This window comes from Haliotis rufescens, unplaced genomic scaffold (genome assembly GCF_023055435.1).
Source record: "Haliotis rufescens isolate VD_foot unplaced genomic scaffold, xgHalRufe1.0.p SCAF_49, whole genome shotgun sequence".
NCBI classification, from domain to species: domain Eukaryota; kingdom Metazoa; phylum Mollusca; class Gastropoda; order Lepetellida; family Haliotidae; genus Haliotis; species Haliotis rufescens.
Window position 1 is genome coordinate 2,796,842 of NW_025964212.1, and position 24,214 is coordinate 2,821,055.

Below are 24,214 nucleotides of genomic sequence, written 5' to 3' on the forward strand. Positions count from 1 at the left end.
ACATATGCTCCCTGCAATTGTCTCATTCCGTGCTACAGGTCAGGTGACCTGTGATCGAGTGCCGTGCCCACAGTTGCGGTGCGCTGATCCACTGACGGTTCCAGGACAGTGCTGTCCGGTCTGCACCCGATGTGAATACTTCTCACAGTTCTATGAAGATGGTCAGACATTTGTCTCACCTCGTGATCCTTGCGAGTCCTGTGTGTGCAAAGTAAGTGAGATTCCGCGATGTTTGTTTGTTTGTTTGTTTGATATTTAACGCCGCACTTAGCAATATTCCGGCTATATGTGGGCGGTCTGTAAATAATCGAGTCTGGACCAGACAATTCAATGGTTGATATCATGAGCATCAATCTATGCAATTGGGATACAATGACATGCATCAACCAAGTCAGAGAGCCTGACCACCTAAATGGTACCTAAATGGATTGGGTGGTCAGGCTTGGGGTCTTGGTTGATTGGATGTCGTCATGACACGATGGCGTGAGATGTTCTCATTGTATCGACCATTTGTTTGTCTAGCCCATATTCAATGTTCCCTGTTCCCTGTGATCTAGCAGGGCTGTATATACTCACTAAAAAGTAATTTAAATTTTATCTTTTAATATTTAGGATAATGTGACCTTAGCTCAGTTTTCATGTGTTGTGTTAATGTTGTCCAGGGGGGCCAGGTGACCTGTCGCAGCATCAAGTCGGACTGTCCCGCCATGCAGTGCACACACCCTGGGTCTGTACGCAACCAGTGCTGCCGACAGTGTGACAGCTGCATGTATCTCCGGCGCAGGTTCCGTAACGGCCAGAAGTTCACGCCCCCTGGTGGGGACCAGTGTCAAACCTGTGTGTGCAGGGTAAGTCCCACATGTGTCTGTCTCTCCTAGCCCAGTGGGTAAAGCGTTTGCTGATTACAACTAAAGATATAAGTTTGAATTTCTGATAGGAAGTTTATAATCTTGGTCAATACTGCTATAGGCATAAATCACATTTGGTCTCTCTATTTAGCTCTTATCTGTGGTTCCAGTTGAATGTTTTAGAACGTATCTTACCATTAAATGTGATATGTTAACTTGTTGTATGCAGCAAGGCCAATTCTCAAAAAATATGTCTGTATGTCAGGTGATGCTTTTCTTGGGAATTTGTCTATGGAAAGTAAAATTTTCCATAATATGATGATGATGATGATGACAATGACGACGATGATGATGACAACAACGATGACGATGATGATGATGATGATGATGACAACGATGATGATGATGACAACGACGACGATGATGATGACAACAACGATGATGATGATGACTTTTTCGTGTATTACTTTATGATTGCATGCCATGGAAAAGCCTTTGAATGTGGTATTAATGCAATATTCTGTCCAAATCAAGGTTAAACCAAACTCGCCACATTGATGGTTTGATGTTGCAGGACGGTAGTGTGACGTGTGACAAGCTGGCGTGTCCAGAGCTCAACTGTCTCAACTCGTACACTCCAACAGGCCATTGTTGCCCGATTTGTCGCGTGTCCTGTCAGTATGGAGGCCGAGAGTATCGCGAGGGCCAGGCATTCCCCAACCCCCAGGACGAGTGTTCTGTGTGCACATGCAGGGTAAGTAGACAACACAAATGGTGTAGGTATTTACTTGTTTGACACCAAACATACTTTTCATTAGAAAGTGGTAGAGCCTCTGCCCGGAGAGTGGAAGGTCTGGGGTTCGATCCCGGGCCGCGTCATACCCAAAAACGTTAAAAAAATGGTACTTGTTGTTACCCTGTCTGGCGCTCGGCATTAAGGGACTAAAATAAGGACTGGTCGGCTAGAAGTCAGTATTCTGTGTCTGAGTGGGGTATTCATGTTAAACTGTGGCATGGTGTCTCAGTGAGCTAGCACTATAAATCGGCATCAGTCCAGACCAGTACAAGCAGCCACACACACACACACTGCACGTCGCTAATGAAGTGCAATAATTTTGGACGCGACGTTAAACCCCATTTCACCTCACCTCTCTATTAGAAGAAATTGAGCTTTTGTTTCCTCAAAAATCCATACATCATCTGTTTGATTAGCATATTTAGAAGTTGGTAAGTAAAGAAAAGACAAGATATTTTATGGATGACAACTTTTTTATCCTATTATGATGCGATGTTTTGGTGCAGATCCTAACAACGTTGTTAAGCAGGTGAAGTGAGACAGCAAAGTACAGACTTATATGTATCGAATAAGGATTTACAAAAACAACATACCGTATTCGACGTAATAAGCACCCAGGGTGCTCTCAAAATTAGAAATAGGGGGCTCTTAGTAGAATATTATTTTGGTGAAAAACAGCAGGGTTGAAAGATCATAAATTTTGTGGTTTATGTTGACAGCCTGAAATGTTTATATACGACAGATATATTTTTCCAGAATTTAATGTCCCATAATTAAGGGTGCATATAACACACGTATTACATTGATCAATGTGATACATTGATCAATCGAAAGGGGTGCTAATTGGGATTGTTCACTAGCCAATTGTTAGCAAGTATCGCTGTGGGAGCTTATTAGAGCGGGGCGCTTATTACGTCGAATACGGTAAGGATATGCATGAATGGGATTAACAACAACAAAGGATAACAGTTGATTGACATCGTGACAACAGAAGGAAGCCAACTGTCCAGGGCAGGGTTTTATTTCATTCTTGCTTGACCACAGTAAGGATCTATGCTGAACCATTGCCTCATAAGTCATAATAGAATATAAAAGTTGTCATCTATAAGGTATCTTGTCTTTACAATCAATATATCCTCGAAATCAGTGTCTATATCCTTTTTACCATTCATCCTTGATTGACCAATATATTTGTTGTTTATACGGGGGCATGGGTGGCCCAGTTGTTTAAGGCGCCGCGATTCGCTGTGCAGAGTTGCGTCCCTTGGGTACGCCAGAAACCTATGATTGTGGGTTCGAATTCGGTTCACCCCAATTATGTTTCTAGGTTTGTCAGCACCATACCCATGCTCATGGGTTTCACCGAAGTGGTAAACGTCTGAGACCTGCATCACTTCGGGCTTTCCCCCCACATTAAGCTGACACGCCGTGATATAACTGGAATACTGTTAATCTCACTCACTCACTGTTGTTTTTACAAAATGTAGGCCATAAGGTATCAGGGTGTAGGTAGGCCACTAGATATTGTATGAGTGCTTCAGTCATTTGCTGCCACTAACAGTCATCACGACCTGCAGCAATATTTACTGTACTACCTCATAACATTATCAGTCACTGAATGGGTATGTTTGAAGAAGAGGGGAGTAGATTTACACCTGGAAGGAATGGACAGGGTGGGAGGTTTGGGGTGGGATGGTTGGGGAGGCTTGATGTTGTCAAAATATTATAGTTACAAGTTTTGATCTTTTTTACTAGTTTTGATCCATATGTGGGTGGTTTTCAAAGGTTCCTTGAAGGAATGGACGGGGTGGGAGGTTTGATGAGGCTGGATGTTGTCGAGATATTTTGTTGTTTCAAGGTTTTATCCTTTTTACAAGTTCTGATATAAGCTGAATGCTAGTAATAGGAAAAAAAGTGTCACATAACAAAAACTGATCTCTTTCTTTCCAGGACAGTCGTGTAGACTGTGAGAAGCGCAAGTGTCCGTCCTCCGTGTGTCTGAACCCTGCCACTCTGCCAGGGGAGTGCTGCCCCAGCTGTGAGTTCTGCCTGTACGACCGTCGGATCTTCCGCAACCATCAGCACTTCATCCACCCCAGCAACCTGTGTGAGGAGTGCGTGTGCAACGTGAGTCGGATGCTTACTTATGTACAGGGGAGGGGGGGGGGGGGGGGGGGGGGGGGGTAGCCTAGTGGTTAAACGCCAAAGATGTGGGTTCGATTCCCCACATAGGTACAATGTGTGAAGCCCATTTCTTGTGTCCCGTGCCATGATATTGCTGGAATATTGCTAACAGCAGCGTAAAAACTAACTCACTCACTCACTTATTTACAGGGCCCCTCGTAGGGCCCTAGGTTAGAATACGTCCCCAACTCTCTATTGCTGGTCATAAGAGCGGTGTAAATTGGATAGGTTTTTGCAAAACGTTGTGTTTGTATATTATTTTTTATTTTTTTATTTATGTATACACAATGCTATGTTTCCATTGAGCATTTTTAATGAAATTTTGTGTTAAATAATTTTAAAGGAAATTTATCTAAAATAATCCTTAAATCATTTCTGTGATTTTTTGCCTCTTAACCAAGATAGTAATTCATCTAGAGTTAATTCAAAGTAGACCCAATTTATGGATAACAATTTCTTTAATATTGTAAAGGCGACGTTTCAGTATAGATAGCAAGACAACGGTATAAAGATCTATACCGAAAACGTCACCTTTACAGTATTAAAGAAATTGTTATCCTTAAATTGTGTCTACTTTGTCATCCGTCAACTTCTAAGTAATGCCTATCAAACAATTAGAGTTTGTTTGTTTGTTTGTTGTGGGTAACGCTGCACTCAGCAGTATTCCAACTGTATGACAGTGCTGTTAGTGAGTGAGTGAGTATGGTTTAACACAGCTTTTTGCAATATTCCAGCAATATCACGGTGGGGGACACCAGAAATGGGCTTCACACATTGTACCCATGTCGGGAATCGAACCCGGGACTTCGGCGTGACGAGCGAACGGTGCTGTTAGTAAACATATCTGTATCACCCCGAACATGAAACGTATTGTTAAGATAATTACAATAATGTAATTTTGCTTTCTCACAGAGTGGGTCTGTGATGTGTACCATGATAGACTGCCCCAAGCTGCCCTGTGACAACCCGATGCCCATGGCAGGCCAGTGCTGCTTCGTGTGCCCCAAGAGCTGCACGTACCAGGGTCTGTCCTATGAGGATGGGCAGACGTTCCGCAGTCCACGGAACAAGTGTGAAGAGTGTCTGTGTCGTCAAGGTCGTGTCCAGTGTCAGCGGGACTCCTGTGCGCCGGTGTCGTGTCGTCACCCAGCAGAGGAGGGCTGCTGTCGTGTTTGCAACAGTATGTGTTACACTGGGGGAAACTAGGGACAGTTTACAGTCTGTTAGTGGGATACAGTGAAGGAATAATTTGTCAGTGTCAGACGTAGTCTGTTGGGTTGTTGATAACTGTTCCTTGTGGGGATTCTTGTTGGGGATTGCTCCCCCTTGTCACTGAAATGGCCAAGCTCCCTCCCAGCGCATGACACCTTCGTTACACTCTTGGTAACATCTCTGCCACCAGTGTGGGCATGGCCATTACAAGAATCTTGAAATTTGCCCTCTAACCCCATTTAGTAACTTTTGTTTATGTCTTTGAGAATGCCATCATATTTCATTTTGAAAAGGTTTACGACTGACCATGTTTTCCAGATGAATTTACTTTGTTGTTTTAATAATCAGATTGGTTCGAGATTGCAGACTAACAGAAAATCAATCAACTTCTCCCTTACATTCTTATTATATCAATTAAAGATGATACTTTTAATGAAATAGAAATTCAAGTTGACAAACAAAGAAAGTAATTTATCAGCGGTAAGTGTATTCAGCGTCACGACAGTTGTCACTTGTTTGTAAACATAACGGTCATTCGGTTGCGAGTTCAACTCCAAGCATGGTTGGGGCCACCTATCACAGTGGGGAGTTTTGCCTGGAGGCAGCGATAGTATAGAGAGCTCCCCATACGGACTATCGCTGTGAGGAGCTTGTGAAATGGCATCCTCGATTATCCAGTGTGTCAGTCCCAATTCTGTTATGATATATGGGTGGGGTGGTTGGTGCCTAGCGGTTAAAACATTTGCTCATCACACCGAAAAGACCCAGGATCGATTCTCCAAATGGGTACAATGTTTGAAGTCCATTTCTGGTGTCCCCCACCATGATACTGGAATATTGCTGAAAGCAGGGTAAAACAATACTCACTCACTCACTTCGATATATGGACAGATTTACCGTCTTAGCTTAGTTTTGATGCTGGTTTGATTGACACGACCCTAAAGTATCAAAGACAAGTAAATTTGCACTGTTTTTTCTACCTCCCAATCTACCCTGTCAACAGGTGATACATACTGTATTCGACGTAATAAGCGCCCCGCTCTAATAAGCGCCCACGGCGATATTTACTAATATACTAGCTAGTGAACAATATCAGTTAGCACCCCTTCCGATTGATCAATGTACACAACACTTTTTTATTCGCGTATAATACGTACTTGTGTGTTATATACACCCTTATTTATGGGCAATTAAATTCTGGAAAAATGTATCTCGCGTATATAAACATTTCAGGCACGAAATTTGATCTTTCAACTTTCACCAAAATAATATTTTAATAAGTGCCCCCTATTTCTAATTTTGAGAGCGCCCTGGGCGCTTATTACATCGAATACAGTATATGTATCCTTTCTGGATTACCCCGGGGAGATTCCGAGGCAGAATATATGTCCCCTGTTCTCCATGCTTGTCGTAAGCCAACTAATTTGGGTTTCAGTTCATGATCTAGTTGATTGTATTTTGTTGGAACCAAATGCCCTGGAGTTTTAGCTCACCTGATTTGATACCAGGGCACTCAAGTTTGTTCAAGGCATCACAATTGAAATTTCAATATGGTCGGCATGTAGCCATCTTTGATTTTAATAAAAATACTCTCCATGAAAACCAGGATCATGACACTTGTTGTGTGAAAGGGCCACCTTATGTGGTACCGAACTGTTTCAGGGCATCTTGATTGGAAGTCAGGGGGCACGGGTGGCCCAGTCGTCTAAGGCTTCGCTGTGAAGAGCTGCGTCCCTTGGGCACGCCAGAAACCTATGATTGCGGGTTTGAATCCCGGTTCGCCCCGATTATGTTTCTAGGTTTGTCAGCACCATACCCGTGCTCGTGGGTTTCACCGAAGTGGTAAACGTCTGAGACCTGCATCACTTTGGGCTTTCCTCCCACATTAAGCTGACACGCCGTGATAAAACTGGAACGATGTTAAAAGCGGCGTTAAACCCAACTCACTCACTCACTCACTGATTGGAAGTCAAATTTGTATTTGTTGCCATGTTGTAAAATATGAAAGACAATGATGTTTTTCATGATGTTTTAATTTTCAATAGCATTTTAAACAGTTGCAAAATATTTGTTGTCAGTTAGAATATTTCCTCAATTCCAGATTGTTTCTACAAAACTCAGTTATGGCGCAACGGCCAGAAGTTCCCGGACCCCCAGGACGAGTGTTCAAAATGCCGATGTCAAAATGGAGAAGTGTCATGCCAACGGCAGCAGTGTCCCCCTGTATCATGTCGAAACCCTGTCATGGAGAACTGCTGTCCAGTATGCAGGGAGTGTGAGTACCAAGGCCGGAGAATCGGCAGCGGGCAGACATTTACCCGTGTCGGTGGGAGCTGTGAGACGTGTGTCTGCGTGGAGGGTAACGTGGAGTGTCAGCGGAAGATGTGCCAGGAGGTCACATGCCGACACCCCATTGAACGCGACTGCTGTAAGGAGTGTACGGACTGTTTCTACCATGGCCGGGCCTTCAGCAGTGGCCAGTCCTTCCCGGACACCCAGGATCGGTGCAAGGACTGTCGGTGTATATCCGGGAGCGTCACTTGTGAGCGGCGTGCTTGCCCCCGAGCTCCATGCAAGAACCCGGTGAAGACGCCAGGTCACTGCTGCCCCCGCTGCTCCGACTGTGATCACGAAGGTCAACAAGTGCGGAATGGTCTTCGAGTGCCACATACGTCAGACCCATGTATGGAGTGTGAGTGCCGACGTGGCAACATGGACTGCTTTGAGAGAAGGTGTCCTGATGCTGTCTGCCGCAACCCCGTTACGCGAGGTTGTTGCCAGGAGTGTGGTGACTGTTTATATGAAGGCAAGGAGTACAGCAACAGACAGACGTTCCTGGACCCGACAGACCGCTGTAAGGCCTGCAACTGCGTGGACGGCGACATCATCTGCTCACCGAAGCAGTGCCCGCGGGTCACGTGTTTGAACCCCATGCAAGGGGAGTGTTGCCAGGAGTGCTCCAACTGTCTTTTCCAGGGTGCCGTGTACGACAATGGCCAAGAGTTCCCAGACTCGGCCGATACCTGCAGCTCCTGCTATTGCAAGTCTGGCACCGTGGAGTGCATTAGGAAACCGTGTGCAGATATTGTGTGCTCTCATCCAATCAGAGATGGTTGTTGTCCGGTGTGTGATCGAGGCTGCCAGTTTGAGGGCCGGGATTATCGTGACAAGGAGAAGATTGAGCGTGACTGCCAGGTGTGCACATGTACAGCTGGGAACATGAGGTGTTTCCCCAAGTACTGTCCACCGGTCAAATGCTCCAACCCGGTCACTGTGGACTGCTGCCCGGTCTGTGGAGACTGCATGTTTGAAGACAGGAAGTTCCGCAACGGCCAGACGTTCCCCAACGTGAAGGATCCGTGCAGTGAGTGTGTGTGCAGGGTGAGGGCATGTTGGAAGGTCCATTATTATACTGTAGTCAATGTGTTACATGGCTTGTCACAGATTATGTATGCAGCAACAGTGTCACAGATTATTTGTTCAAATGTATGTAGTGTGATAGATCATGTGTTTAGCTACTAAATCACAGATTCTGTCTTCAGCTACGAAGTCACAGATTCTGTCTTCAGCTACCAAATCACAAATTATGAATTCAGCTTCTAAGTCAGAGATTATTAATTCAGCAGCTACTAAGTCACAGATTATGAATTCAGCTACTGAGTCACAGATTATGAATTCAGCTTCTAAGTCACATATTCTGTCTTCAGCTACTAAGTCACAGATTCTGTCTTCAGCTACCAAATCACAAATAACGAATTATGTCGTAAGTCAGTGTTAAAGAAAGGGAGTTACAATCACTTTAGCGCTAAGATCGCATTGTGGCACGGGGCCCTGGTAAGCTGCTTCCATGTCAGATACCTTACAATGCTATTGTCAAAGTAGACACAATTTATGGATAACAACCTCTTCATTTACTGTAAAGGTGAAGTTTTGGTATAGATCCTTATACCATTGTCCTTGCTTGACAACGGTACAAGGATCTCTACCAAACGTATATACAGGAAGTCATGACAGATTATTTTATTTGTTTTTTTGTTTGTTGCACTAGCAATATTCCAGCTATATGAAGGTGATCTGTAAATAGGCGAGTCTGGACCAGACAATCCAGTGATTGACATCATGAGCATAGATCCACGCAATTGCGATACGATGTCATGACAATTAAGCACTACAGATCCAAAAACGTCATCTTACCCCTTTCAAGTTTGTTGGAGGTCATAACATCCACTATGATATGTCTGAACTAAAGAAGTTGTTATCTATAAATTGTGTCTACTTTGTCACCCGTCTACTTCTAAGTAATGCCTATCAAGCAATTGATGTCATGTCCTCCAGGATGGAACATTCAAGTGCAGCAGGAAGTCCTGTCCAGCCCCCAAATGTCCAAACCCTGCACAAGGTCAGTGCTGTCCCGAGTGTCGGAACTGTGATCTCAACGGGAAGATGGTGTCACATGGCCATCGATTCCCGTCTGAGACAGATCCATGCAGTACGTGTGTATGTCAGGTGAGAACAGTTCACACTCTAAGAGTACCCCATGTATTCCTAAACTAAGTCAGAAATAGCAGTACAAACAATTTCTCTCAAATCTTATGGTGATTCAGTAAAAAAAAAAATCAATAATATCATTAATTTGATGCAATGATCGGAAGAAATTGTTTGTGTATGAACTAACTATGCAGCAACAAATGTTATATTTGGAATAACACTTCTGGGTAAAGTACAGATTCTCGTACTTTTTGGGGTTGAGTCCCGTCCGGGATTCAAACCCACACTTGCCAGAGTGAGGCACCTAATCGCCAGCACACAAAGTCAGCAATCTAACCACTCAGCCACCGAGGCTTCCACAAAAATGAAAGTCCGACAACTGGTGGTCTAGATCAGGTACTTTGTGTACCCCTCTGACAAGTGTGAATTGGCACGGCTCCCATGGCAATGTGGTGTCTGCATGAGCAGAGCTTCTTTGAGCTACTGTAATGCTGGAAACTGGCAGACGACAGCATGTAGTGGCCAATATGTTGAATGTTTCACAATCTGAGATTAACAGAGTATGGAACATGTACCAACAAACACAAAATGTTGACGATCGTCCCCATTCAGGGTGTCCCAGGTAAACGACCAGAGTACAGTATCGATTCATCCCAAACCAGGCTCGATGAAGTTGAGTGAATGAAATTTGCTGCAAACCTTCATTCGGCTTCTGGAGTATATGAAGTTATGGCTCAGATGATGAGAAATTGTCTACATGCCGCTCATCTCCATGCTCAGTGGCCATGTGATGTACCATCCCTGTATATACAGATCATCTTATTGTCATCAGACGTCAAGGGTGTACACACTGAGTAGTTGTTGCTGGTCATGTGTAATGTTTTCAGAAGAATGCTGATTCACTTTGCACTTGCTTGACAGGCATGGTCGTGTGTTGCAACGTCAAAATGAATGTCAAGCCAATGTCATCCTTAGCATTACTCAGCAATATTCCAGCTATATGACAATCCAGTGATTGACATCATGAGCATCGATCCACGCAATTGGGATACGATGTCAGGATAGATTAAAAAACGTCATCTTACCCCCTTTAAGCACATCCACTATGGGATATGATGTCAGGATAGATTAAAAAACATCATCTTACCCCCTTTAAGCACATCCACTATGGGATACGATGTCAGGATAGATTAAAAAACATCATCTTACCCCCTTTAAGCACATCCACTATGGGATACGATGTCAGGAAAGATTAAAAAACATCATCTTACCCCCTTTAAGCACATCCACTATGGGATATAATGTCAGATTAGATTAAAAAACGTCATCTTACCCCCTTTAAGCACATCCACTATGGGATACGATGTCAGGATAGATTAAAAAACGTCATCTTACCCCCTTTAAGCACATCCACTATGGGATACGATGTCAGGATAGATTAAAAAACGTCATCTTACCCCCTTTAAGCACATCCACTATGGGATACAATGTCAGGATAGATTAAAAAAAGTCATCTTACCCCTTTTAAGCACATCCACGATGGGATACGATGTCAGGATAGATTATAAAACGTCATCTTACCCCCTTTAAGCACATCCACTATGGGATACAATGTCAGGATAGATTAAAAAAAGTCATCTTACCCCTTTTAAGCACATCCACGATGGGATACGATGTCAGGATAGATTATAAAACGTCATCTTACCCCCTTTAAGCACATCCACTATGATACGACACTACAGGTTGTAAGGTGTTCCCAATGCGTTCATTATCATCATACCACTATAACAAGAAACAAATATCCCTTACAATGTTGGAAATTTTAAGTGATTTCCATGTATCCCCTACTTTTTGTGAAGGATATATATTTAATATAATAATAATCAGTGGTAATCTGATTGTGGTTGGTATTTGCCAAAATTAATGTAAGTTATTTAAATGAAATATAGAACACACTTGGGATAGCGGTTATACCAACTTAAAAAATCCAACAACCATCTATTCCACATCACGATTTATTGAGCAGCAGTGGTAACAAGTACAATATAATAAGTCATTCAAATACTAATGGACATACGGTGAGTTTTTTACAGAGAACTCCACTCAGCACTAATAATTAAGGTTATATTAAATACATCCAAGGTGAGCCTCACTGAAACCATTTTCTCTACATTCATTTTAGGTGAGGTCACATTCATATTCAGTCACTTTTTTGGCTAGGGGTCACGAAAATTTTTAAATTAAAAATAATTTCCAAGATTCGAATCTTATTTGTTTGGCAGCTTGGGACGATCAACTGTGACCGTCGCACATGTGACAAAGTGTCATGTGACCACCCTGTGATTGATTCCTGTGGATGCTCATCTTGTCGTCAGTGCAGCTACCGGAACACGACGTACCGACACAATCAAGAATTCCGAAACCCAGATGATAAATGTTCGTCCTGCCAGTGTAGGGTAAGTTATTTTCATTTGTTGCAGTCATCATCAATCTTGTCCAGTGACGGTATAGAATGTGGTGAAAAGGACCCTCATGTATTCCAAATCAACCCTACAATACCAGAGCAGAGGTGAAGTGTTTACAGTTTACATGAGAAATGTTTGTGATTTTATCTAAAACATGAACTAGGGTCACTTCCTCACCCCAGTATCAAACTGTGATAGCTCATGTAAATGGCCATCACGGGAATGATACCAGTGTTGCAAGTAGATGCTGTTGTAGGAAATGTAGAAGTGCTTTCTCTTCAAATCCTAGCATCATAAAGTGCTAGTGGCTTTCTACACTTGCATAAGACGATACCAGGACTGGAAAGAAATTTGGAACTTGTGAGAAATGGAGCTTCTTGGAATAAGAACTACTGGATGGCAGTTGTGAAGGACTGCTTTGAACCCCAGCATCTGGAAGTGCTAGTTGTTATAATTCACAAGCACAATCAGATACTCGGATACGTGGCAATGTTAGATTGTGAGGATGGAGTGGACAAAGGGACACTTCCTTACCCAAGTTTCATACTGTGATAGCACTTGGCCAATGGCCATCACGGGAATGATACCAGAGAAGAGAAATTTGCTTGTGATCTCTTGCTTGTAGACTGTAAGGCTTGGTCTAGGGATGTGGCCAATGCTAACCAAGAATCCTAGCATCAAAAAGTGCTAGTAGTTGTCTTCAACTCGCACTAGATGATACCAGGATCCAAAGTAAGCAGGTTAGATGAAGAAAAGTACTCCCCAGTACCCCAGTATCAAACTGTGATAACATTGAACTAGTCATCACAAGAAAGATACGAGAGAACAGAGGAATAGTGTTACAAGTAGATGGTGTTGTAGGAAATGTAGAAGTGCTTTCTCTTCAAATCCTAGCATCATAAAGTGCTAGTGGCTTTCTACACTTGCACACGACGATACCAGGACTTGAAAGAAATTTGGAACTTGTGAGAAATGGAACTTCTTGGAATAAGAGCTACTGGATGGCAATTGTGAAGGACTGCTTTGAACCCCAGCATCTGGAAGTGCTAGTTGTTATAATTCACAAGCACAATCAGATACTCGGATACGTGGCAATGTTAGATTGTGAGGATGGAGTGGACGAGAGGGACACTTCCTTACCCCAGTATCATACTCTGATAGCACATGCCAATGGCCATCACGAGAATGATACCAGAGAAAAATTTGCTTGTGATCTGTTGCTTGTAGACTGTAAGGCTTGGTCTAGGGATGTGGCCAATGCTAACCAAGAATCCTAGCATCAAAAAGTGCTAGTAGTTGTCTTCAACTTGCACTAGATGATACCAGGATCCAAAGTAAGCAAGAGTCAGGTGAAGAATAGTACTCCCCAGTACCCCAGTATCAAACTGTGATAACAATGAACTAGTCATCACAAGAAAGATACGAGAGAACAGAGGAATAGTGTTACAAGTAGATGCTGTTGTAGGAAATATAAAGTGCTTTCTCTTCAAATCCTAGCATCATAAAGTGCTAGTGGCTTTCTACACTTGCACAAGACGATACCAGGACTGGAAAGAAATTTGGAACTTGTGAGAAATGGAGCTTCTTGGAATAAGAACTACTGGATGGCAATTGTGAAGGACTGCTTTGAACCCCAGCATCTGGAAGTGCTAGTTGTTATAATTCACAAGCACAATCAGATACTCGGATACGTGGCAATGTTAGATTGTGAGGATGGAGTGGACGAGAGGGACACTTCCTTACCCCAGTATCATACTGTGATAGCACATGCCAATGGCCATCACGAGAATGATACCAGAGAAGAGAAATTTGCTTGTGATCTGTTGCTTGTAGACTGTAAGGCTTGGTCTAGGGATGTGGCCAATGCTAACCAAGAATCCTAGCATCAAAAAGTGCTAGTAGTTGTCTTCAACTTGCACTAGATGATACCAGGATCCAAAGTAAGCAGGTCAGAAGAAGAAAAGTACTCCCCAGTACCCCAGTATCAAACTGTGATAACATTGAACTAGTCATCACAAGAAAGATACGAGAGAACAGAGGAATAGTGTTACAAGTAGATGCTGTTGTAGGAAATGTAGAAGTGCTTTCTCTTCAAATCCAAGCATCATAAAGTGCTAGTGGCTTTCTACACTTGCACAAGACGATACCAGGACTGGAAAGAAATTTGGAACTTGTGAGAAATGGAGCTTCTTGGAAAGAGAACTACTGGATGTCAGTTGTGAAGGACTGCTTTGAACCCCAGCATCTGGAAGTGCTAGTTGTTATAATTCACAAGCACAATCAGATACTCGGATACGTGGCAATGTTAGATTGTGAGGATGGAGTGGACGAGAGGGACACTTCCTTACCCCAGTATCATACTGTGATAGCACATGCCAATGGCCATCACGGGAATGATACCAGAGAAGAGAAATTAGCTTGTGATCTGTTGCTTGTAGACTGTAAGGCTTGGTCTAGGGATGTGGCCAATGCTAACCAAGAACCCTAGCATCAAAAAGTGCTAGTAGTTGTCTTCAACTTGCACTAGATGATACCAGGATCCAAAGTAAGCAAGAGTCAGGTGAAGAAAAGTACTCCCCAGTACCCCAGTATCATACTGTGATAGCACATGCCAATGGCCATCACGGGAATGATACCAGAGAAGAGAAACTTGCTTGTGATCTGTTGCTTGTAGACTGTAAGGCTTGGTCTAGGGATGTGGCCAATGCTAACCAAGAATCCTAGCATCAAAAAGTGCTAGTAGTTGTCTTCAACTTGCACTAGATGATACCAGGATCCAAAGTAAGCAAGAGTCAGGTGAAGAAAAGTACTCCCCAGTACCCCAGTATCAAACTGTGATAACATTGAACTAGTCATCACAAGAAAGATACGAGAAACAGAGGAATAGTGTTACAAGTAGATGCTGTTGTAGGAAATGTAGAAGTGCTTTCTCTTCAAATCCTAGCATCATAAAGTGCTAGTGGCTTTCTACACTTGCACAAGACGATACCAGGACTGGAAAGAAATTTGGAACTTGTGAGAAATGGAGCTTCTTGGAATAAGAGCTACTGGATGGCAATTGTGAAGGACTGCTTTGAACCCCAGCATCTGGAAGTGCTAGTTGTTATAATTCACAAGCACAATCAGATACTCGGATACGTGGCAATGTTAGATTGTGAGGATGGAATGGACGAGAGGGACACTTCCTTACCCCAGTATCATACTGTGATAGCACATGCCAATGGCCATCACGGGAATGATACCAAAGAAGAGAAATTTGCTTGTGATCTGTTGCTTGTAGACTGTAAGGCTTGGTCTAGGGATGTGGCCAATGCTAACCAAGAATCCTAGCATCAAAAAGTGCTAGTAGTTGTCTTCAACTTGCACTAGATGATACCAAGATCCAAAGTAAGCAAGAGTCAGGTACTCCCCAGTACCCCAGTATCAAACTGTGATAACATTGAACTAGTCATCACAAGAAAGATACGAGAGAACAGAGGAATAGTGTTACAAGTAGATGGTGTTGTAGGAAATGTAGAAGTGCTTTCTCTTCAAATCCTAGCATCATAAAGTGCTAGTGGCTTTCTACACTTGCACAAGACGATACCAGGACTGGAAAGAAATTTGGAACTTGTGAGAAATGGAACTTCTTGGAATAAGAACTACTGGATGTCAGTTGTGAAGGACTGCTTTGAACCCCAGCATCTGGAAGTGCTAGTTGTTATAATTCACAAGCACAATCAGATACTCGGATACGTGGCAATGTTAGATTGTGAGGATGGAGTGGACGAGAGGGACACTTCCTTACCCCAGTATCATACTGTGATAGCACATGCCAATGGCCATCACGGGAATGATACCAGAGAAGAGAAATTAGCTTGTGATCTGTTGCTTGTAGACTGTAAGGCTTGGTCTAGGGATGTGGCCAATGCTGACCAAGAATCCTAGCATCAAAAGTGCTAGTAGTTGTCTTCAACTTGCACTAGATGATACCAGGATCCAAAGTAAGCAAGAGTCAGATGAAGAAAAGTACTCCCAAGTACCCCAGTATCAAACTGTGATAACATTGAACTAGTCATCACAAGAAAGATACGAGAGAACAGAGGAATAGTGTTACAAGTAGATGCTGTTGTAGGAAATGTAGAAGTGCTTTCTCTTCAAATCCTAGCATCATAAAGTGCTAGTGGCTTTCTACACTTGCACAAGACGATACCAGGACTGGAAAGAAATTTGGAACTTGTGAGAAATGGAGCTTCTTAGAATAAGAACTACTGGATGGCAGTTGTGAAGGACTGCTTTGAACCCCAGCATCTGGAAGTGCTAGTTGTTATAATTCACAAGCACAATCAGATACTCGGATACGTGGCAATGTTAGATTGTGAGGATGGAGTGGACGAGAGGGACACTTCCTTACCCCAGTATCATACTGTGATAGCACATGCCAATGGCCATCACGGGAATGATACCAGAGAAGAGAAATTTGCTTGTGATCTGTTGCTTGTAGACTGTAAGGCTTGGTCTAGGGATGTGGCCAATGCTAACCAAGAATCCTAGCATCAAAAAGTGCTAGTAGTTGTCTTCAACTTGCACTAGATGATACCAGGATCCAAAGTAAGCAGGTCAGAAGAAGAAAAGTACTCCCCATACCCCAGTATCAAACTGTGATAACATTGAACTAGTCATCACAAGAAAGATACGAGAGAACAGAGGAATAGTGTTACAAGTAGATGGTGTTGTAGGAAATGTAGAAGTGCTTTCTCTTCAAATCCTAGCATCATAAAGTGCTAGTGGCTTTCTACACTTGCACAAGACGATACCAGGACTGGAAAGAAATTTGGAACTTGTGAGAAATGGAGCTTCTTGGAATAAGAATACTGGATGTCAGTTGTGAAGGACTGCTTTGAACCCCAGCATCTGGAAGTGCTAGTTGTTATAATTCACAAGCACAATCAGATACTCGGATACGTGGCAATGTTAGATTGTGAGGATGGAGTGGACGAGAGGGACACTTCCTTACCCCAGTATCAAACTGTGATAGCACATGCCAATGGCCATCACGGGAATGATACCAGAGAAGAGAAATTAGCTTGTGATCTGTTGCTTGTAGACTGTAAGGCTTGGTCTAGGGATGTGGCCAATGCTAACCAAGAATCCTAGCATCAAAAAGTGCTAGTTGTTGTCTTCAACTTGCACTAGATGATACCAGGATCCAAAGTAAGCAGGTCAGAAGAAGAAAAGTACTCCCCAGTACCCCAGTATCAAACTGTGATAACATTGAACTAGTCATCACAAGAAAGATACGAGAGAACAGAGGAATAGTGTTACAAGTAGATGCTGTTGTAGGAAATGTAGAAGTGCTTTCTCTTCAAATCCTAGCATCATAAAGTGCTAGTGGCTTTCTACACTTGCACAAGACGATACCAGGACTGGAAAGAAATTTGGAACTTGTGAGAAATGGAACTTCTTGGAATAAGAACTACTGGATGTCAGTTGTGAAGGACTGCTTTGAACCCCAGCATCTGGAAGTGCTAGTTGTTATAATTCACAAGCACAATCAGATACTCGGATACGTGGCAATGTTAGATTGTGAGGATGGAGTGGACGAGAGGGACACTTCCTTACCCCAGTATCAAACTGTGATAGCACATGCCAATGGCCATCACGGGAATGATACCAGAGAAGAGAAATTTGCTTGTGATCTGTTGCTTGTAGACTGTAAGGCTTGGTCTAGGGATGTGGCCAATGCTAACCAAGAATCCTAGCATCAAAAAGTGCTAGTTGTTGTCTTCAACTTGCACTAGATGATACCAGGATCCAAAGTAAGCAGGTCAGAAGAAGAAAAGTACTCCCCAGTACCCCAGTATCAAACTGTGATAACATTGAACTAGTCATCACAAGAAAGATACGAGAGAACAGAGGAATAGTGTTACAAGTAGATGGTGTTGTAGGAAATGTAGAAGTGCTTTCTCTTCAAATCCTAGCATCATAAAGTGCTAGTGGCTTTCTACACTTGCACAAGACGATACCAGGACTGGAAAGAAATTTGGAACTTGTGAGAAATGGAACTTCTTGGAATAAGAACTACTGGATGTCAGTTGTGAAGGACTGCTTTGAACCCCAGCATCTGGAAGTGCTAGTTGTTATAATTCACAAGCACAATCAGATACTCGGATACGTGGCAATGTTAGATTGTGAGGATGGAGTGGACGAGAGGGACACTTCCTTACCCCAGTATCAAACTGTGATAGCACATGCCAATGGCCATCACGGGAATGATACCAGAGAAGAGAAATTAGCTTGTGATCTGTTGCTTGTAGACTGTAAGGCTTGGTCTAGGGATGTGGCCAATGCTAACCAAGAATCCTAGCATCAATAAGTGCTAGTAGTTGTCTTCAACTTGCACTAGATGATACCAGGATCCAAAGTAAGCAAGAGTCAGGTGAAGAAAAGTACTCCCCAGTACCCCAGTATCAAACTGTGATAACATTGAACTAGTCATCACAAGAAAGATACGAGAGAACAGAGGAATAGTGTTACAAGTAGATGCTGTTGTAGGGAATGTAGAAGTGCTTTCTCTTCAAATCCTAGCATCATAAAGTGCTAGTGGCTTTCTACACTTGCACAAGACGATACCAGGACTGGAAAGAAATTTGGAACTTGTGAGAAATGGAGCTTCTTGAAATAAGAACTACTGGATGTCAGTTGTGAAGGACTGCTTTGAACCCCAGCATCTGGAAGTGCTAGTTGTTATAATTCACAAGCACAATCAGATACTCGGATACGTGGCAATGTTAGATTGTGAGGATGGAGTGGACAAGAGGGACACTTCCTTACCCCAGTATCATACTGTGATAGCACATGCCAAAGGTCATCACGGGAATGATACCAGAGAAGAGAAATTAGCTTGTGATCTGTTGCTTGTAGACTGTAAGGCTTGGTCTAGGGATGTTGCCAATGCTAACCAAGAATCCTAGCATCAAAAAGTGCTAGTTGTTGTCTTCAACTTGCACTAGATGATACCAGGATCCAAAGTAAGCAGGTCAGAAGAAGAAAAGTACTCCCCAGTACCCCAGTATCAAACTGTGATAACATTGAACTAGTCATCACAAGAAAGATACGAGAGAACAGAGGAATAGTGTTACAAGTAGATGCTGTTGTAGGAAATGTAGAAGTGCTTTCTCTTCAAATCCTAGCATCATAAAGTGCTAGTGGCTTTCTACACTTGCACAAGACGATACCAGGACTGGAAAGAAATTTGGGACTTGTGAGAAATGGAGCTTCTTGGAATAAGAACTACTGGATGTCAGTTGTGAAGGACTGCTTTGAACCCCAGCATCTGGAAGTGCTAGTTGTTATAATTCACAAGCACAATCAGATACTCGGATACGTGGCAATGTTAGATTGTGAGGATGGAGTTGACGAGAGGGACACTTCCTTACCCCAGTATCATACTGTGATAGCACATGCCAATGGCCATCACGGGAATGATACCAGAGAAGAGAAATTTGCTTGTGATCTGTTGCTTGTAGACTGTAAGGCTTGGTCTAGGGATGTGGCCAATGCTAACCAAGAATCCTAGCATCAAAAAGTGCTAGTAGTTGTCTTCAACTTGCACTAGATGATACCAGGATCCAAAGTAAGCAAGAGTCAGGTGAAGAAAAGTACTCCCCAGTACCCCAGTATCAAACTGTGATAACATTGAACTAGTCATCACAAGAAAGATACGAGAGAACAGAGGAATAGTGTTACAAGTAGATGGTGTTGTAGGAAATGTAGAAGTGCTTTCTCTTCAAATCCTAGCATCATAAAGTGCTAGTGGCTTTCTACACTTGCACAAGACGATACCAGGACTGGAAAGAAATTTGGAACTTGTGAGAAATGGAACTTCTTGGAATAAGAACTACTGGATGGCAGTTGTGAAGGACTGCTTTGAACCCCAGCATCTGGAAGTGCTAGTTGTTATAATTCACAAGCACAATCAGATACTCGGATACGTGGCAATGTTAGATTGTGAAGATGGAGTGGACGAGAGGGACACTTCCTTACCCCAGTATCAAACTGTGATAGCACATGCCAATGGCCATCACGGGAATGATACCAGAGAAGAGAAATTAGCTTGTGATCTGTTGCTTGTAGACTGTAAGGCTTGGTCTAGGGATGTGGCCAATGCTAACCAAGAATCCTAGCATCAAAAAGTGCTAGTTGTTGTCTTCAACTTGCACTAGATGATACCAGGATCCAAAGTAAGCAGGTCAGAAGAAGAAAAGTACTCCCCAGTACCCCAGTATCAAACTGTGATAACATTGAACTAGTCATCACAAGAAAGATACGAGAGAACAGAGGAATAGTGTTACAAGTAGATGGTGTTGTAGGAAATGTAGAAGTGCTTTCTCTTCAAATCCTAGCATCATAAAGTGCTAGTGGCTTTCTACACTTGCACAAGACGATACCAGGACTGGAAAGAAATTTGGGACTTGTGAGAAATGGAGCTTCTTGGAATAAGAACTACTGGATGTCAGTTGTGAAGGACTGCTTTGAACCCCAGCATCTGGAAGTGCTAGTTGTTATAATTCACAAGCACAATCAGATACTCGGATACGTGGCAATGTTAGATTGTGAGGATGGAGTTGACGAGAGGGACACTTCCTTACCCCAGTATCATACTGTGATAGCACATGCCAATGGCCATCACGGGAATGATACCAGAGAAGAGAAATTTGCTTGTGATCTGTTGCTTGTAGACTGTAAGGCTTGGTCTAGGGATGTGGCCAATGCTAACCAAGAATCCTAGCATCAAAAAGTGCTAGTAGTTGTCTTCAACTTGCACTAGATGATACCAGGATCCAAAGTAAGCAAGAGTCAGGTGAAGAAAAGTACTCCCCAGTACCCCAGTATCAAACTGTGATAACATTGAACTAGTCATCACAAGAAAGATACGAGAGAACAGAGGAATAGTGTTACAAGTAGATGGTGTTGTAGGAAATGTAGAAGTGCTTTCTCTTCAAATCCTAGCATCATAAAGTGCTAGTGGCTTTCTACACTTGCACAAGACGATACCAGGACTGGAAAGAAATTTGGAACTTGTGAGAAATGGAACTTCTTGGAATAAGAACTACTGGATGGCAGTTGTGAAGGACTGCTTTGAACCCCAGCATCTGGAAGTGCTAGTTGTTATAATTCACAAGCACAATCAGATACTCGGATACGTGGCAATGTTAGATTGTGAAGATGGAGTGGACGAGAGGGACACTTCCTTACCCCAGTATCAAACTGTGATAGCACATGCCAATGGCCATCACGGGAATGATACCAGAGAAGAGAAATTAGCTTGTGATCTGTTGCTTGTAGACTGTAAGGCTTGGTCTAGGGATGTGGCCAATGCTAACCAAGAATCCTAGCATCAAAAAGTGCTAGTTGTTGTCTTCAACTTGCACTAGATGATACCAGGATCCAAAGTAAGCAGGTCAGAAGAAGAAAAGTACTCCCCAGTACCCCAGTATCAAAGTGTGATAACATTGAACTAGTCATCACAAGAAAGATACGAGAGAACAGAGGAATAGTGTTACAAGTAGATGCTGTTGTAGGAAATGTAGAAGTGCTTTCTCTTCAAATCCTAGCATCATAAAGTGCTAGTGGCTTTCTACACTTGCACAAGACGATACCAGGACTGGAAAGAAATTTGGAACTTGTGAGAAATGGAACTTCTTGGAATAAGAACTACTGGATGTCAGTTGTGAAGGACTGCTTTGAACCCCAGCATCTGGAAGTGCTAGTTGTTATAATTCACAAGCACAATCAGATACTCGGATACGTGGCAATGTTAGATTGTGAGGATGGAGTGGACGAGAGGGACACTTCCTTACCCCAGTATCATACTGTGATAGCACATGCCAATGGCCATCACGGGAATGATACCAGAGAAGAGAAATTAGCTTGTGATCTGTTGCTTGTAGACTGTAAGGCTTGGTCTAGGGATGTGGCCAATGCTGACCAAGAATCCTAGCATCAAAAGTGCTAGTAGTTGTCTTCAACTTGCACTAGATGATACCAGGATCCAAAGTAAGCAAGAGTCAGATGAAGAAAAGTACTCCCAAGTACCCCAGTATCAAACTGTGATAACATTGAACTAGTCATCACAAGAAAGATACGAGAGAACAGAGGAATAGTGTTACAAGTAGATGCTGTTGTAGGAAATGTAGTAGTGCTTTCTCTTCAAATCCTAGCATCATAAAGTGCTAGTGGCTTTCTACACTTGCACAAGACGATACCAGGACTGGAAAGAAATTTGGAACTTGTGAGAAATGGAGCTTCTTGGAATAAGAACTACTGGATGGCAGTTGTGAAGGACTGCTTTGAACCCCAGCATCTGGAAGTGCTAGTTGTTATAATTCACAAGCACAATCAGATACTCGGATACGTGGCAATGTTAGATTGTGAGGATGGAGTGGACGAGAGGGACACTTCCTTACCCCAGTATCATACTGTGATAGCACATGCCAATGGCCATCACGGGAATGATACCAGAGAAGAGAAATTTGCTTGTGATCTGTTGCTTGTAGACTGTAAGGCTTGGTCTAGGGATGTGGCCAATGCTAACCAAGAATCCTAGCATCAAAAAGTGCTAGTAGTTGTCTTCAACTTGCACTAGATGATACCAGGATCCAAAGTAAGCAGGTCAGAAGAAGAAAAGTACTCCCCATACCCCAGTATCAAACTGTGATAACATTGAACTAGTCATCACAAGAAAGATACGAGAGAACAGAGGAATAGTGTTACAAGTAGATGGTGTTGTAGGAAATGTAGAAGTGCTTTCTCTTCAAATCCTAGCATCATAAAGTGCTAGTGGCTTTCTACACTTGCACAAGACGATACCAGGACTGGAAAGAAATTTGGAACTTGTGAGAAATGGAGCTTCTTGGAATAAGAATACTGGATGTCAGTTGTGAAGGACTGCTTTGAACCCCAGCATCTGGAAGTGCTAGTTGTTATAATTCACAAGCACAATCAGATACTCGGATACGTGGCAATGTTAGATTGTGAGGATGGAGTGGACGAGAGGGACACTTCCTTACCCCAGTATCAAACTGTGATAGCACATGCCAATGGCCATCACGGGAATGATACCAGAGAAGAGAAATTAGCTTGTGATCTGTTGCTTGTAGACTGTAAGGCTTGGTCTAGGGATGTGGCCAATGCTAACCAAGAATCCTAGCATCAAAAAGTGCTAGTTGTTGTCTTCAACTTGCACTAGATGATACCAGGATCCAAAGTAAGCAGGTCAGAAGAAGAAAAGTACTCCCCAGTACCCCAGTATCAAACTGTGATAACATTGAACTAGTCATCACAAGAAAGATACGAGAGAACAGAGGAATAGTGTTACAAGTAGATGCTGTTGTAGGAAATGTAGAAGTGCTTTCTCTTCAAATCCTAGCATCATAAAGTGCTAGTGGCTTTCTACACTTGCACAAGACGATACCAGGACTGGAAAGAAATTTGGAACTTGTGAGAAATGGAACTTCTTGGAATAAGAACTACTGGATGTCAGTTGTGAAGGACTGCTTTGAACCCCAGCATCTGGAAGTGCTAGTTGTTATAATTCACAAGCACAATCAGATACTCGGATACGTGGCAATGTTAGATTGTGAGGATGGAGTGGACGAGAGGGACACTTCCTTACCCCAGTATCAAACTGTGATAGCACATGCCAATGGCCATCACGGGAATGATACCAGAGAAGAGAAATTTGCTTGTGATCTGTTGCTTGTAGACTGTAAGGCTTGGTCTAGGGATGTGGCCAATGCTAACCAAGAATCCTAGCATCAAAAAGTGCTAGTTGTTGTCTTCAACTTGCACTAGATGATACCAGGATCCAAAGTAAGCAGGTCAGAAGAAGAAAAGTACTCCCCAGTACCCCAGTATCAAACTGTGATAACATTGAACTAGTCATCACAAGAAAGATACGAGAGAACAGAGGAATAGTGTTACAAGTAGATGGTGTTGTAGGAAATGTAGAAGTGCTTTCTCTTCAAATCCTAGCATCATAAAGTGCTAGTGGCTTTCTACACTTGCACAAGACGATACCAGGACTGGAAAGAAATTTGGAACTTGTGAGAAATGGAACTTCTTGGAATAAGAACTACTGGATGTCAGTTGTGAAGGACTGCTTTGAACCCCAGCATCTGGAAGTGCTAGTTGTTATAATTCACAAGCACAATCAGATACTCGGATACGTGGCAATGTTA

The 24,214-nt window shown here is 42.8% G+C and overlaps 1 protein-coding gene across 1 annotated transcript in view; it reads left to right on the plus strand.

Moving 5' to 3' along the window:
* The window catches only part of LOC124122861, a 196,455-nt gene that overhangs the window by 80,346 nt on the left and 91,895 nt on the right, over positions 1-24,214 (plus strand). The window contains exons 31-38 of the mRNA XM_048383500.1: positions 39-211; positions 663-848; positions 1,423-1,602; positions 3,595-3,771; positions 4,741-5,008; positions 7,142-8,421; positions 9,376-9,546; positions 11,811-11,984. Coding sequence (XP_048239457.1) covers positions 39-211; positions 663-848; positions 1,423-1,602; positions 3,595-3,771; positions 4,741-5,008; positions 7,142-8,421; positions 9,376-9,546; positions 11,811-11,984 — 2,609 coding nt within the window. The remainder of the gene's footprint in view (positions 1-38; positions 212-662; positions 849-1,422; positions 1,603-3,594; positions 3,772-4,740; positions 5,009-7,141; positions 8,422-9,375; positions 9,547-11,810; positions 11,985-24,214) is intronic.